The 15,000-nt window shown below is 27.7% G+C and overlaps 4 protein-coding genes, 2 long non-coding RNA genes and 1 pseudogene across 14 annotated transcripts in view; 3 read left to right on the plus strand and 4 right to left on the minus strand.

Moving 5' to 3' along the window:
• Positions 1-1,224, plus strand: part of LOC149879029 (uncharacterized) — a 5,870-nt gene extending 4,646 nt beyond the window's left edge. Inside the window, exon 2 of the long non-coding RNA XR_016446879.1 lies at positions 860-1,224. This is a non-coding gene — a long non-coding RNA (uncharacterized LOC149879029). The remainder of the gene's footprint in view (positions 1-859) is intronic.
• Positions 1-4,285, minus strand: part of LOC145180874 (very long chain fatty acid elongase AAEL008004-like) — a 7,610-nt gene extending 3,325 nt beyond the window's left edge. Inside the window, exon 1 of one of the 3 annotated variants that reach the window (XM_090071590.1) lies at positions 4,087-4,285. The gene's annotated coding sequence lies outside the window, so the exon portion shown is untranslated. Of the gene's footprint in view, positions 1-2,705; positions 2,853-3,357; positions 3,528-4,086 lie in introns of those variants that run through there. The other 2 variants (XM_090071588.1, XM_090071589.1) reach the window with 2 other exon arrangements.
• The window catches only part of LOC149879026 (uncharacterized), a 106,772-nt gene that overhangs the window by 34,134 nt on the left and 57,638 nt on the right, over positions 1-15,000 (plus strand). The window lies entirely within an intron of this gene.
• Positions 5,523-6,437, plus strand: LOC149879030 (uncharacterized). The gene is made up of 3 exons (XM_090071592.1): positions 5,523-5,776; positions 6,036-6,164; positions 6,282-6,437. Exons 1-3 carry the CDS (start codon positions 5,653-5,655, stop codon positions 6,338-6,340), a joined length of 312 nt encoding a protein of 103 aa, XP_089927718.1. The 5' UTR covers positions 5,523-5,652; the 3' UTR covers positions 6,341-6,437.
• Positions 7,171-10,095, minus strand: LOC145189034 (uncharacterized; annotated as a pseudogene). Its single transcript, XR_016446880.1, has 7 exons — positions 9,726-10,095; positions 9,230-9,630; positions 8,787-9,118; positions 8,369-8,607; positions 8,141-8,285; positions 7,630-8,036; positions 7,171-7,542 (listed from the first exon to the last, which is right to left on the minus strand). The product of XR_016446880.1 is annotated as an uncharacterized LOC145189034 (transcript).
• Positions 10,571-11,780, minus strand: LOC145181715 (uncharacterized). The gene is made up of 4 exons (XM_080056864.2): positions 11,606-11,780; positions 11,335-11,487; positions 11,124-11,170; positions 10,571-10,953 (listed from the first exon to the last, which is right to left on the minus strand). The coding sequence occupies exons 1-4, from the start codon at positions 11,707-11,709 to the stop codon at positions 10,607-10,609; spliced, it is 651 nt and encodes a 216-aa protein (XP_079912990.2). The 5' UTR covers positions 11,710-11,780; the 3' UTR covers positions 10,571-10,606.
• LOC145181712 (protein-associating with the carboxyl-terminal domain of ezrin-like) overlaps positions 13,723-15,000 on the minus strand; it is a 14,219-nt gene continuing 12,941 nt past the window's right edge. For all 6 annotated transcript variants that reach the window (XM_090071742.1, XM_090071740.1, XM_090071741.1 and 3 more), the window contains 3 exons: positions 14,677-14,780; positions 14,095-14,586; positions 13,723-13,979 (listed from right to left, as the gene is read on the minus strand). In XM_090071742.1, coding sequence (XP_089927868.1) covers positions 13,935-13,979; positions 14,095-14,586; positions 14,677-14,780 — 641 coding nt within the window. In that variant the 3' untranslated portion in view covers positions 13,723-13,934. The remainder of the gene's footprint in view (positions 13,980-14,094; positions 14,587-14,676; positions 14,781-15,000) is intronic.

Consider the following 15,000-nt stretch of genomic DNA (forward strand, 5'->3'; position numbering starts at 1 on the left):
AGCAAAATGGCCTGAGAAATCCCTGGGAACTACCCAGTTTTACCCAAAGCACATAAAGTTTACAGAAAATGGCAATAAGGTTCAGTGTTTGCTGCGTTTGTCTGGGAAATAAAAGAGCAAGATCAATGAAGTTAGTAACAGTTTTTGAACCTATCATTAAAAAATTAAATGCTTTTGCTAATTACAAATATGATCCTAACATAGAAGCATATTCTACAACGATTTGCTCTACATGTCAAATAAACCTTTACTTACTTGACTCAGACAAAAGTACTGCAAGAAATTCTTAGCTATCAAAAGCACCAAAGGTATCAAAATAGCTATAAAGAATCCTCATTATGTATGTATGTATGTATGTATGTATGTATGTATGTATGTATGTATGTATGTATGTATGTATGTATGTATGTATGTATGTATGTATGTATGTATGTATGTATGTATGTATGTATGTATGTATGTATGTATGTATGTATGTATGTATGTATGTATGTATGTATGTATGTATGTATGTATGTATGTGTGTATGTATGTATGTATGTATGCATGCATGCATGTGTGTATGTATGTTGGTTTGTATGCATGTAGTTGTAAACATTATTTGCAACAGAAAATGTATTGAGTTAATAACCTTCAGTTTACTCTTATAACTTATAAATTTTTTAGTATACTTTTTTTTAAAACAAAACTTTCTTACGTAGCAAAATGATTCATATATCTCATATATCTTTAAATACAATGCTTTGAACAATCTAAGAAAAGAAACAGATCATCTTTAATGATTTGATTATGATTGTTCTTACTTTGTATTTGAATTAATTTTTATTTTTATAACTTCTCATCAAATTATTTTTCTTAGGTGCTGGAAGACCTCATAATTGCTGTAAAAGTCAGACAATTGTAAACCTTACTGATTTAGCCTTTGGCATTGATACTTTATAGGCAGAACGGCTGGCTTCAAATATTATCAAGACTAAAATGGAAAAAGGGTCACCAATTGGGTTTTTGAATATATTTATGGATGGAGGAGATTTCCTGAAGGTTTCATGTAATGTGTTTGGTCCTGAGAAACTGCATTCTTGTTCTTCAAAGCATCAAGATAACGAAGTTCAGCATATTCAAAATTTAGTTACAGTTAAGGACATTTCTGAACCTAACTGAAGTTTAGGATTAAATATTTCATAACTTAAGTTAGAGAGAGTAAACTATCATATTAAGTTGTTACATTATTGTTATTGTTCCTCTGCTTTTAAAACTTGGTTGTCTTGTCATTATGCTATTTTTTGAGAAAACCATGGCATTAGACAACATGTGATAAAGAAAATCCCAATATACTAACATCTGATATTAACTGTAATTAACTGAAAGCTTTTAAATCAGTAAAAGATGCAGCTTTTGGAAAAGATTTGAAATCAGAATTTGAAACGTCTATCAATAATTTTACTGATACTTTTAAATTCCTACAAAACGAATCCATAATGCAAGCATATAGGGATTAACCTTGTCAAAAATATGGAAATTACATATTATTGTGAGCCATATTGTTCCATTTGTAACAAATTATAACGTAGGGCTGGGAAATTTTGTAGAACAGGCTTGTGAGCCAGTGCATACTAAATTTAAACCTACTTGGAAAAGATGCAAAGTTAGCAAAGAACATATTAAGCTTTGAGAAAATCTTTAAAAAAAAGTCATTGTCGATTTTAACAAAAGAAGAGTCAAATTTTAATATTATCTACGTTGTTGTCTTTATTGTAAAATACATGATTTGAAAAAATGATGAAAATTAACTTCTTTTTTTTTATACTTAGGATGCGATTTTGATTTCAAACTTAACTGTTTCCTATTACTACATGTTAGTAGACTGTTAGTTTTTTAATTGACACGAAGTTCAACATGGTGATTATATTTCTTAGTAGTGGATTTATAGAAATTAAATAACAGTGTGAGTTTCTTCAATTCCAAAAATAGTGTAGCAAAAAAAACTAAAGTGAAATGTTCTTCAAAGGGATTAATAGCCTTTCAAAGAATGAGGTTTCTAAACCTTGTTAATCAGTCTTCTTTTTAGTCAAATTTTTAGGGAAATCTATGAATTAGCATGAGATTTTTTTTTTTGTTTTATAACTACATAATATGTTGTTTTACAACTGCATTACTTTATGTCAGAAATTTTCTTAAATCAAGTTAACCGCTAAATTTAAATTTTAAATCTAAAACGAATATATTATCACAGAAAGAAAAAATTTTTAATGGGTTTTTATTTTCGTGGTCCAAGGCAAAAGTTTCTTCAGCGAGAATTTATTTTCACGGACCTATCCGCGAAATCCATCACAAAAAAATTTCTGACATTAAAGTATTACAAGATAATCTAGTACATAATAGTATAAGTTAAGATAATATAGTATAAGTTATACTGTTATAGGAAACTCGCAAAAGACTGGTGTTTGTCGCCGAGAACTTACATATTTACCAATTAACTCAAATAATCCCCCAATTACTCTATCATTAATTTGTATTTCTTGTTTATAACTTTTTCTGATTTGAAAATAAATAAAAATTTTAAATATAAAGATTTTATAAAATGGTAAAGTATTATTTTTTAGTTGCGGAAAAAATGGTTTTTGAGAAAACGTTTTGTTAATACATTAAATGAAAATACGTTTTTATACATTAAATGTCAAAATCGGGCGTAGATTGAGGTTTACCTTTTGTAACAGATTTTATTTTACGGAATTGCAGAATAGAATTAGATTCTACGTTCTTTGAATATTAACTAGCTACTAAATATTCCTCAACTACACACTTAACCTATGTAAAAATTAACGCCATATTCTGTAAGATATTATTATATAACTGCACAAATTTTAAGAAGCTTAGTCAACACAGTTTAAAAATAGATCATGTGGAGGCTTAAGATGCTAGTAAATGCCATAAGTTCATTCTTTGAGCATTAACATTCATAATTCCGCTGATTTAAAAAAAACTTTGAATTTAAATGTATATTTTTTTGAACACTAATATTTAGCACTAAACGTTTTAGTAAAGAATGGAAAGCTAAATTAGACAAAAATACGAAACCCTTCTCAACGAAGCTCACACAACGAAACCCTTACTATAAGATAACTGCAACACTTTTTCTTTTTTTAACCCACTAAATAATTTGTAAAATTAAAGAATATTGCAAAAAAATCGCCGAATTTCTTTGCAACGCAGCGTCCTATTTATTGACTACCGAACGATGCAACGTTTGTTATAATAAAATTTTTCAATGCAATAACTAATAAAAAGTTTTCAAAACATATTTGAAGAGTTGTTTATGAGATGCATCAAAATCTTAAGTATAATCAAAAAACATACCAGCTCTGTAATTCAGCTTTCTCTGTAATACCTAATTATATCGCAATAACTATATCTTAATTTAGCAACAGCTGATCAGCTGTTTCTCAAGAAAAGCCATTAAAATGCAAACGCACTACTAATACGCCTCTGAATCGAGTCTAAAGTTCACATAAAAATCTGTGTCTAAGAATGGCTCTTTAATTACACTAAGAAAGCTGGTCACTAACTTAACACAATTGTGGTTTAAAATTTGAAGTTTTCAAAAACTTAAGAGCACAATTTTTTAATAACATGCAAAGATTTCATAATAGTTTTCAGGTATTGTGAAATTTTAATTTTTTGATTTAAAAATGAAGCTCTGCTTTAATTTTTTTTAACTAAAAAATTTCTTCTAATAAGAATAAAAAAAAAAACTTGCTTAAATTTTAAATTTCATGAATCTAAGAACAAATGATTTTAATAACTCATAATCCATCAGATAAAAAACTGTTTGAAAAGTAAGATTAAGTAAAACGCTGTTAGCAATCAAAATATTAATCAAAAACGGTTGCAACATTTTTGTTTCAACCGCTTTTGGTTTATTCGTAAGCCATGGTTTGAGCATAACTACAATCTAAAAACTCAGTTATTAATTAAAAGATGGGTCATTCGATGCTACTCTGTCTTTTTTTTATTTTTTGTTTCTTTGTTTGTAAATATTCAGTCATTTTTTTCAGTATATCATTATTGTTAACGCAAGAGACTTACTAGAAACAAATTGCATACTGCTCTGATCAGCTTTAACTTGAAATTGAATTAACTTAGCATATTTCTTCGCAGGTCTTTTCATTCTATATAAACTTTTTACATAGTTTTGAATAAATATTTAATTGTCTCAAACAGTTGTAATATATTTGGTTGTCCAGTTCGTTATATCCATCTCACATTCCAACTAGATTACGAATTAGTGTTAACTTAAGATAAGTTTATAGATCTTATTGCACATAATAGAGCGAGTTATAGAAGATACAAGTTACTTCTTTTGATTAAATTATTAAATTTGAACAAGGAAAAGAAGAAAAGGAGAATATATTTGAAAAGAAAAACTAAAGGCTTCTTTTCTATTAAACAAACTATAACGAATTTTTGAAAGATTTTTCAGCACAAAAGTGTCTTCATTAAAACAAAAACTGTTTACTATCAATAGGGTTACTTGTTTAGTTAGAGAAATACAATAAAATTCAGTAGCGTAAAAAAATGACTTAAGTTACGTTGCTCAAACTTCCACAATCATGCAAATCACCTTTTTTACACTTTGGTAAAGAAAATTTCGTCAGCGCATTTTCTAACATAAAGAAATGGTTAACGTTAGTGACAATACAAATTTGAGGAGTTTCAATCAAATTTTGCAATATAAGGTTCTAAATACATTGAGATAGGAGTTAATTGTTTTCTTACATTTTCTGTAAATAAAGTTATGTGATAGTATCTTCACTAAAGGAAGCATCAGTGCGATTAAAAGTTCGAAACTCCAAGAGAAACATAAAAGTTATGGTTGGCTGAAGAATGATCATAAAACGAACGATCAGACGAACAGGTTCTCGATGCATGTTCCTTTCAGCTGCATTTAACTATTTCAAACATTTTTTTCTGAAGATTTGTGCAATTTTTAGGTGCAATTTTTAGTGTATTGAATATGTATTGTTATAGCGCGATGATTATATTTTAATGGCAAATGCGAATTTACATCAAGTAGACTTAGCTCAGGAAAATTAACTGTGTTTACGGTGAGATGTGGCAAAAGAGGAAATAGTGGAATGGGTAACGAAAGTCTGAAAATTACTCCATATGCGATATATTGACATTCAAATCATAGAAATAGTTACATTAAGAAAATAAAAAAAATATCACAGATTCACATGTTGGTAATAAAAAGGAACATGAATTTTTCATTCCTTCTTGTACTTGCCTCTCAGCTGATTGTTTATGTATTGTTAGTTCTGCAATGTTCCCCTTGTTTTCATTTTGCTTTTCAAAAACACAGATTTTTTAGAAATAAAACAATAAAAAATCCTAGCAAACAAAGTTGTTGCACCTGCAATTCAATCAATTTAATTTTAAATTTATTGAATGAATTAATTTAACATTAAATTGATTGAATTAATACCTAGAACTGGATTTCTAACAAACGCGATATCAAAAAAACATTTATGAATAAAACCCCTGTTATTACATTGGTTTTTACGAATTCAGTTTAGGATAAACAAAAGTATTTAGAAGTAGCATAAATTATTTTTTGCAGAAAAGCTAACTTTTCGGGATATTTCTTACAAAATGGGTTTAGCAAATGGAGGCTTTCTTTTTTGGCGTATGATGATGATTGGGTGGGTATTTGGAACAACAAAAAACAAAAAATGTGTCTGTGATAAGAATAAATGTCCTCCGGTTGCTTGCACAGGTATTTCTGTTAAAAGTATTTTTTCGATACTTTTTTTGCAAAAATATTACTGTTTTACTTTTCTGTAATTGCTAATTATGTAAAAGAAATTTTAAACAAAAATATAACACTTTTGAGAAATTAAAAGTTGTAAAAATATAAAATAAATTTAAACACAGATATTTGTATTTTAACCTGGAAACAAATGAAAATATAGTTACAGCATATTCTTTACAATTTCAACCTCCATTAGAAAATATTAAAAAGCACTATGTATTAGGTAAATCTTACACCGATCAATGTGATTGCTGCGTAAAATGCGCAAGAACAAATGGAGAATATTGTGGTCATCTTGAAGATGCGCAATGTAACTATGGTCTCATGTGCATTGATCAAATCTGCGTGCCTGGTAAGTTAAAGTATTTGAGACACTAACATTTGAAAATATTTCAACAAGTAAAGTACAGATCTTAGATACATCCGGAAATTCTCTGCTTTTTTGTAATTGATGTAACGCTTTATTTAGAACCGAAGGAAAATGAATCTGCTCTTCGAAAGTTAATAAGATTATTCGGAAAAAAATGAGATAGCAAGGAAGAAGTTACAAGATAAATACTTTATCATCTGATTTTAAATGTTAAATACATGTCAACTTAAAAGCTCGTAAACCAAATATCTCGATTAATTTTCAAAAGTGAATTTCCTCTGCGCTTGATAAAGAATTAAAGTTATAACTACGTAAAAATGCTTCTATTCAACAATTTCCTTTTACTTAAGTTCATCTATCGAACATAAAACCCAGCTGATTAACACGTTAGAAAAACTTAAAACGAAACAAAAAACCCAACTGATTAACTCAGTTGGGTTTTTTTTTTATCAAATATAATTCTTAACTGACCAGGTAATTTTGATAACTTGCATAACGAAACATTTAAAGGCTTTAAGAAACTTTTTATGAATTTTACACACATGACAAAAATAGGTTTTAAGTTTTAGGTCAGAGTTCCCCAAATATTTTTATGGTACTTTTATCAGTGACTCTTCAGGATACTGAATCTAGAAGCTTAAAAATCAAAAGGTAGCCGTTTTTGAAAAAAAACGATTTCAAACTTTTGTATATTATTTTATAAAAGGGGAGGGGACGAGAGTTGTAAAGTTAAGGTTTTCCTTATAAAAAGTCAATATTAACACTTTCTAATGATGTTAAAGTTAATCCAGTATTGCAGGCAATTAAATTTTGATCATCTTAAGATGATAATTTTTAGTTATCTAAAATTTATCTCAAAGTTAGTTATCTCAAACATTAAAAAAGTTGTATTGGCCTTGAAATGGAGCGGAATTTTTTTTTGAAGAGAAAAAATGTCAAATTCTTTTAAAAAGACAATTCTTATTATCCATATTAACTCATATACCTGATTAACTATTCATATTACAAAATGCAAATGTTAGAAAAAACTAAGATTTTTTTATACTGTTAGCTAACAATTAAAAAAAATATTTGTATCCAATGTTTTAAATTTATAAACATATATCAAAATATCTGAATTTTTTAATCTATAAATTAGTACTGCTGAACGATTCAACAATTCTTCTGCTTCTAAGAGAGTGCTTTGAGTTTGTTGTGAAACATTGAATCGTTCGATTATTGGCTTCATTTTTGAATGAGCCTATTCAGATGCCTGTTCATTGTATCATCCAAGAGAATGACCAGTAAGTTCAATAAATTGTTGCAAGTGAGCTGAGATTATATGTATTTTCCAGGTCACAGTAAGTTTCTTTCCTAGAAACTAATAAAATATTCTATAAGATAGATAATAATAATAGTATATTAATACAAAGCCAATTTAAAGCAAGTTCATTATATTTAACTGTACCTTTGAACAGTACTCTTGTGTGGCTTTGTAGGAACAAACAAAGTCAGTTATTAGTTGAGGATAACATGGGTTAAGATAACTTCCGAAGGTTCCTTGAACTAATTTCTCAAATTTTCTCATTGAACATAGAAGTGGTAAGAGTTCAATTAGTAGCCTTAGTGAAAGCTGGTCACAGTTTTTAAGAATAATCCTACATGTATTGCCTTCATATGTTCCCCCATGGTATCCTCTTCTAATACATCCAAGTGAGTTGACCCAGTCTTTGTATTCAGGCCAATAAAAAATTATATAAGTTGATATATGATTTACAAATCCCATTAACATATGAAGCTCCGGCAAAGGAATTACTTCAAGAACTAGTTTTGACTTGTTTCTCTCCTTTATTAGACATACATTCACCACATTCTATCAAAGTTTATTAATTTGATTACCAGTTTTAAAAAAAATATTTTTTTATTTAATAAAAAGATTTTTAAATTTTTAAATTAAATAATAATTAACATTTACAACTTATAATCTTTCATTTCAGAACTTCGATAACCAGCTTCCATGTACCTCTGATGCCATAGATCCAATGATAAAAATGTTCTTGTCAACCCACCAAAAAGTTCACGTTCTCCTTCACACCAAGCACAAGCATACATACCGCCATGAGACTAAATTTTTTTATGTTTTTTGAAAAATCCTAATTAACTAATTAAAAGTTACATAATAAATTAAATTTTAAATCATAACTTACTGAAATTCCAAGAAGAATATTAATTATTTTCAAATCAGCTGCAAGAACATATTTACAATCTTCTAGCTTTAGAAGATCTAATAAAATGGCTAAATTTTTGTGTGTCTCCTGCAAGTTTTCACAATATGCAAGAACTATGGAATGGTTAATTCCAGAGTATGTTCCATGAGAACTTTGATCTTCGCATCGTTCTTTTTCTGAATCAAAGAGGTTACAAATTACCTTAAGTGATCCACCTCCTACAAAATATTAATTTTAATTTAAAAAATTAAAATTAATATTTTGTAGGAGGTGGATCACTTAAGGTAATTTTTTTATATATATTATAATTATTAGGTAATTTTTTTTATATATATATTATTAAGTTCTATATTATATATAAGTTGTATAATATTTCTTCATCTAATAACGTTTTTACCTGAATCAATTCCAATTCGTAATAATGTTTGGAAAGGGTTTTGCTTTCTGGAAGTCATTACAAAGTTAAGCAGCTTGGTTAATTGAAAAACATAAACAAGGTCTCTTGACACATCGGTTGACAACTTTTTTTTTTTTCTTCTGCAAAAATTTTCTTCACATCATAAAATTCAGATAGGAGTTTACTTTTTTTGCAAAGTTTTTTTTCAAGATTCGCCTCAAATTGAATTCCACTTTTCCTTAAGGATTTCAGAAGGATGCGTGATTTGAATTGACTAAGTCCAAGTCGAATAATCATTTTTTCAGTTTCTTCAAATTTGACTTTCCTAATAACTAATTGCGGAACACCAATAGTTATAGGTAATGGCAACCCACCTGAATAATAAAATACTTTAGATGATTTAATCAATTCAAAAACACTAATAAATCTAATAAACAAATTACCAGTATTTAGATGTGTCTGGATTCCATGCTTAAGTTTCTTTTTTTTAATAATCGATCTCAAAACATTTGAAGTGACTTTTTTCTGAACTTTTTTTGAAGCATTAACTAACTTAGCAGAAAGATTTGTATACACGTTCATTTCATTACATTGATGTCGAATTCCTCTCTTTTTAATGCACATAAGCAAACGTTACACATCGTATTCGAACTTACAAATTTCTTTGTTTTTTTCATATGTGGAAATCTGGATCTAGCTATTGAACAAACTGTGCATGTTTCACAATTTCTAGTGCTTACACATCTAGATAATTGGGAAGATTGCCATCGAGTTTTAACTGCATTTGGTATGTCTTTACTTCCTTTCAGTAAGTTTACATACTTTTTGCATGTTGGACAAATGCCTACATAAAGTAAATTAATTTTTAAATAATGATTATTTTCAGAAAGTATATTTTAATAAAATAATTGCATTAGTTAATCATAATATGGAATATACCTGTTGGATAACTGTACACAGATATTGAATATTCAGGTTTTACATACATTCTTATATAAGCCTCTAATAACTGCGTGACTGGAATACATTTTAAGCATTTCTTCAAACAACAGCAACAAATAATTTTCTGATTCAATAAATGGTCTCGTTTTTCTTTGCTGTTTACTGTTTTGTTAGATAATATATTAGGCATTTTTCTAATAAAGTAATTTATATTTAATATTAACAATAACGAAACAATAACTAGGGTTTGAAACATTCTATTATTATATTAAACAAATAAATTACTATATAAAGTAAAGAATGCTTCCATCAACAATTCTATAGGAAAATTAACATCTTAAGATGATCAAAATTTAATTGCCTGCAATACTGGATTAACTTTAACATCATTAGAAAGTGTTAATATTGACTTTTTATAAGGAAAACTTTAACTTTACAACTCTCGTCCCCTCCCCTTTTATAAAATAATATACAAAAGTTTGAAATCATTTTTTTCAAAAACGGCTACCTTTTGATTTTTAAGCTTCTAGATTCAGTATCCTGAAGAGTCACTGATAAAAGTACCATAAAAATATTTGGGGAACTCTGACCTAAAACTCAAAACCTATTTTTGTCATGTGTGTTTAAATATATTAAAAAAAAAACTCGAATAAATTGAGAGTGTATAAAACTAAATTCTAACAGTACTTATGACTCTATAATGTATATGTGCACCATTTTGTACTATCTACATTTGCTGTAACAATTATTAAAAATGAACATATTTTCAAGGCAATTCTAAACTAACCACATTTTCATTACCTTAAAATGGATTGATATTCAACTCATTAATAGATGGGAAATGTTGATTAGGATCATCATTATTCATCATCATTAAATCAAATTTCAGAAGCGCATTTACTTTGATCATTCGAAATCGTATTCTCCGATAAATTATTACTATAATTTAGCGTTGAATCTTCAAGATTTAAAAAATCAAGTGACTCTCTCATCTCGGCATTATCAGGTTCATGACATAGCATGAAATTATTGAGGCCGGTATCTAAAACACTTGGATCATCTGAATCTATCACATGACTAACTTTATAACTGCCATCTTTTATAGCATCCTGTTTTGCTTCTATGGTTTTACATTTTCTGGGATCCAAATCCATTTTTGAGCGGAATTTTTGTTCATCCTCCATTTCATAACGCAGCTGAAGTTCTCTGATAGCATCAGCAGTCGCTGCACATATTAATTAGAGTCAAATTAAGTCTTTGATAAACAAGTAAACCAATAGAAAAAGTTCACACGAATGTAACAAAAAATGCAAAATAAAATTTGTTACAAATAAACCCCCAAAAAAGAAGAAAGCTTTTTTTTTTTTAACATCAGAACTCTTAGATAAAAACTACCTTTAAATGCTTCAGGATATGACTCCATAAGTTTTCCCTTTAACACCCTGAAAAAAAAAAAGAATATCTTTTGATCAGATTTTATTTCTTAAATTTATAACAATAATTCACATGTTTTCTTTCTGAATTCCCTAAAGAAATAACAATTAAGGCGCACAGAAGAGAGAACAAAACTATTTCATACAATGTAGGTAAAATTGCATGTTGCTACCTGATTTTCTTGAATGTTAATTCCAGATCTTTCTGGAGACAATTTAGAGTTTTAATATGTGTTGCATAGCTCTCTGAAAGCTTTTTATATGTAAAATCTGAGAGGTTCAGAAATTGACGCATCATCTCGTTTGTCTCCTCATACTGATGCAATCTAAAAAGACAAAACCAATTGAAGCTAAATTGAATCTAAAAAGACAAAACCAATTGAAGGACCCAAACATTAGTTTCAAAACCTTTCTTAGTTAACTTTCATAAATAATTGTTCTTACGTGGATTTTTGAGTCCTTACAATGCCACTTGCATCCTTGCTTTTTGTTAAATCACTTAAAAATGCCGCTAGTTCTTTATAGCTAGCACTTTTTGTTAAATCCATGTAAATAATTACAAATTTTATGCACTTTTGTAAAACCTATAAAAAGTGGCTTTTTCAATTTATTTTTCTTAAATAAGTAACACTTATTGTTTCAAAATCTCTTTTAATTAAATTTTATTAACAAGATTAACAGATAAACTTGAAGAGTTAATCAAATTTGTAGATTTAATGAAAATAAATTAAAAAAAAAAAAAAAAATGAAGTAAAAAATCATTTAATAAATATTGAATAAATAATTCTTAATTCTAGGTAATTTGTAAAAACAGAAATATTACAGCTACAGCCCTAAATAATGATCTGTAATTAATAAAACCGCTGTAGCTAAAAAGCCACAAAAAATTTCTTCAAACAAAAATAAAACTTTTATTTGGAGATATTTTAATTTAGAAGAATATTGCAATTAAAAAAAGTAAATATAAATAGTAAGACAATATAAATGAAATAACTATTTAAATAAAAATAATTAAGAAATATAATATTTAAAAGAATTCTAAAGATAATATTATATATAAAATTATAGATAATAAAATTAAGATAATAGATACTAACGGGTGACAACTAAAAAACGAGACTGGATTTAAAGACACATATCTTCTCAAAGGAATAAGATTTTAAAAATAGGAAAACTGTTTTAGAAGGTATTTTTATTCTAGTTTTTAAATATTTTATGTATTTTTAGTTTTTATAGAAAAATGAATAAAAAAATAAATTCAAAACAAGAAGAGATTAGAAAACGTGTGTATGAATTTTATTCAAATTACAAAAATGCTGGTAAAAAGTTCACTTATGACCACTTTAAAGTTGAGAATATACCTAAAAGTACTATCTACAAGATAATTAAACGTGCTGAAAGTGAATCTGGGTACCAAAGAGTTCAAGGAAGTGGAGTAAAAGCTAAAAAAATGACCAGGACAAACATTGAAAGGCTCAAACTCATGTTTGACCATAAAGACGGAGTTTCTCAACGACAGGCAGCTAAAAAGTTCAACTGTACTCAGCAACACATTAGTAAAACATTAAAAAAAAGAACAAATATTAAGTCAAGAAAAAAAATGACGATTCCTAAACGCTCTGACCAGCAAAAAGCAGCAGCTAGAACTAAGTGCAGTCGATTATGTCAGAAATTCAAAAATCGTAAACCAATCATTGATGAGTCTTATTTCAAGTTAAATCACTCCAGTATCAATGGAAATGATATATTTTATACTAGTGATGTAAAATCTACTCCATCTACAGTTAAATACCAAACAAAACAAAAGTTTCAAAAGAAATTACTTCTATGGATTGCTTTTTCTGAAAATGGAATTTCTCGGCCTTATTTTGTACCAAGTGGACTGGCTGTAAATCAAAAAATCTATTTAAACAAATGTATTAAGAAGAGACTTATTCCATTCATCAATAAGTATCATTCAGATGGTGCATATGTATTCTGGCCAGATTTAGCATCAGCTCACTATGCAAAAACAGTAATCATGTACCTAAACAAGGAAAACGTGCATTATGTTGAGAAAGCGGATAACCCTGCAAACTTGCCAGAATGTCGTCCTATCGAAAATTTTTGGAGTATTTTGAAAGGCCTTGTCTACAAGAATAATTGGCATGCAGAAAATCTTAAAAAATTACGTTCTAGAATCAATTATTGCCTTAATAAAATTGATATTGAGCTCATACGGAGCCTAGCTCAGTCTATACCAGGCCTAGTTGATAAAGTCAGAAGAAATGGTTTAATTGAGAACAACTGATTATATATATAAAAACTAGAATAAAAATACTTTCTAGAACATTTTTTCCTTTTTGTTTTATCCTACTTCTTTAAAGAGATATGTGTTTTTAAATCCAGTCTCATTTTTTAGTTGTCACCCGTTATATATAAAATTTTAATAAATGATATTTGAAAGAAAATAAGATAGAGTAATAAAGATAAGTTAAAAATGATGAAAAATAACAACATTACTACGAAGTTTTAACATTAAATTTATAATAAGTTATAACTAGAAAATAACAAACAACAACTTTTCTTAAGTTTTTTTTGAAATAAGAATTTAACTTACATTTCCTTTTAAAGATTTAAATAAATAATTTTTTATTTACAGATAAATCAACGTTGAATACAAAAAATAGAACAACAAAAATTATAAAAAGACAAGTCTCTTTGTTTTTAATAAATCTTGATTCATTTTGACTTGATATGATAAGAGAAGCACAAAATGTCACTTCTACTCAAGCTAATCACTTCCCCATCCATTATCATCCCAAGCAACTACTTCATCCTTTAAATAAATCAAATAATTAAGTTAAATCTCAAAGTTATTACAAGGTTTGGAAAACCTAAAAATTTTAATTGTATCTGTTTCAGTTGTCAAAGAATTGCAGAAAAAAACATACTTGTGATACTTCTGTAACTGCAAACTTTGAACTGACAGTTGATAAAGGATTAACATCTATTATGACAGTTTTTATAGATTCATTTTTAAATCTTGGCATCATATCAACAAAATAATCTGGTTCTGCCACCCTTTTCACTACTTGAATATCAAATTCACTACCTAAATCTTTTTTGGTGTTTTTCTCTTTTATTACATTGTTGGTCATAGCAGCATTTTCTTTAAAACTGGTTACTTTTAGTTCTGTTTTTAAATCTACAGTTTGAGAATCATAACATAAGCTAATGTCATTTTGTGAATGAAAAGAATCTTTTTGTGTTGGCAAAAACAAGTCTAATTCTAGAGATTGTTGTTCTGACTGATTGCTAACTTCAAACAACTTTGAGTTTTGTATTGTTGCATTAAAATGATTCTCCATTGAACTTGATTTAGAATTATTTTTTTTTTCACCTACATCCCAACCCCAACTATTATCAGCATCCTCCTCTCTTGCCTAAATGCAAAGAAAAACTTATTTAAAAATAAGACTACATGAAAAACTAATTAAATAAATTATCTAAAACTAATTAAATAAAATTCTTACATCTGATCCACTACTTGAAAATGCTTCAAAACCTTCCCAATCTGGGTCTGAATGATTGGCATTTGCAAACTCATCTTTACCTTGCTCGATTTCAACTTTAGTAGCTAAAATACAATGATAACAGAAATATTATTAAGAGTTCAAAAAAAAAAAAAAAAAAAGAAAAAAAGAAAAAGAAAAACATTCACTTTAGTAGCTAAAAATATATAAAAAATAAAACAAAGTATTTTCAAGAGTTCAGAAAAAAACAAAAAACATTCAGGCTTAATAGCAAAAAATGTTTCATAAAAATTTGTTTTCTTTTTTTTTTACAGAAATTTAATG

This window comes from Hydra viridissima, unplaced genomic scaffold (genome assembly GCF_058129835.1).
Source record: "Hydra viridissima isolate aposymbiotic clone 2 unplaced genomic scaffold, HvirCarnegie_v1 scaffold_14, whole genome shotgun sequence".
Classification (NCBI taxonomy): Eukaryota; Metazoa; Cnidaria; class Hydrozoa; order Anthoathecata; family Hydridae; genus Hydra; species Hydra viridissima.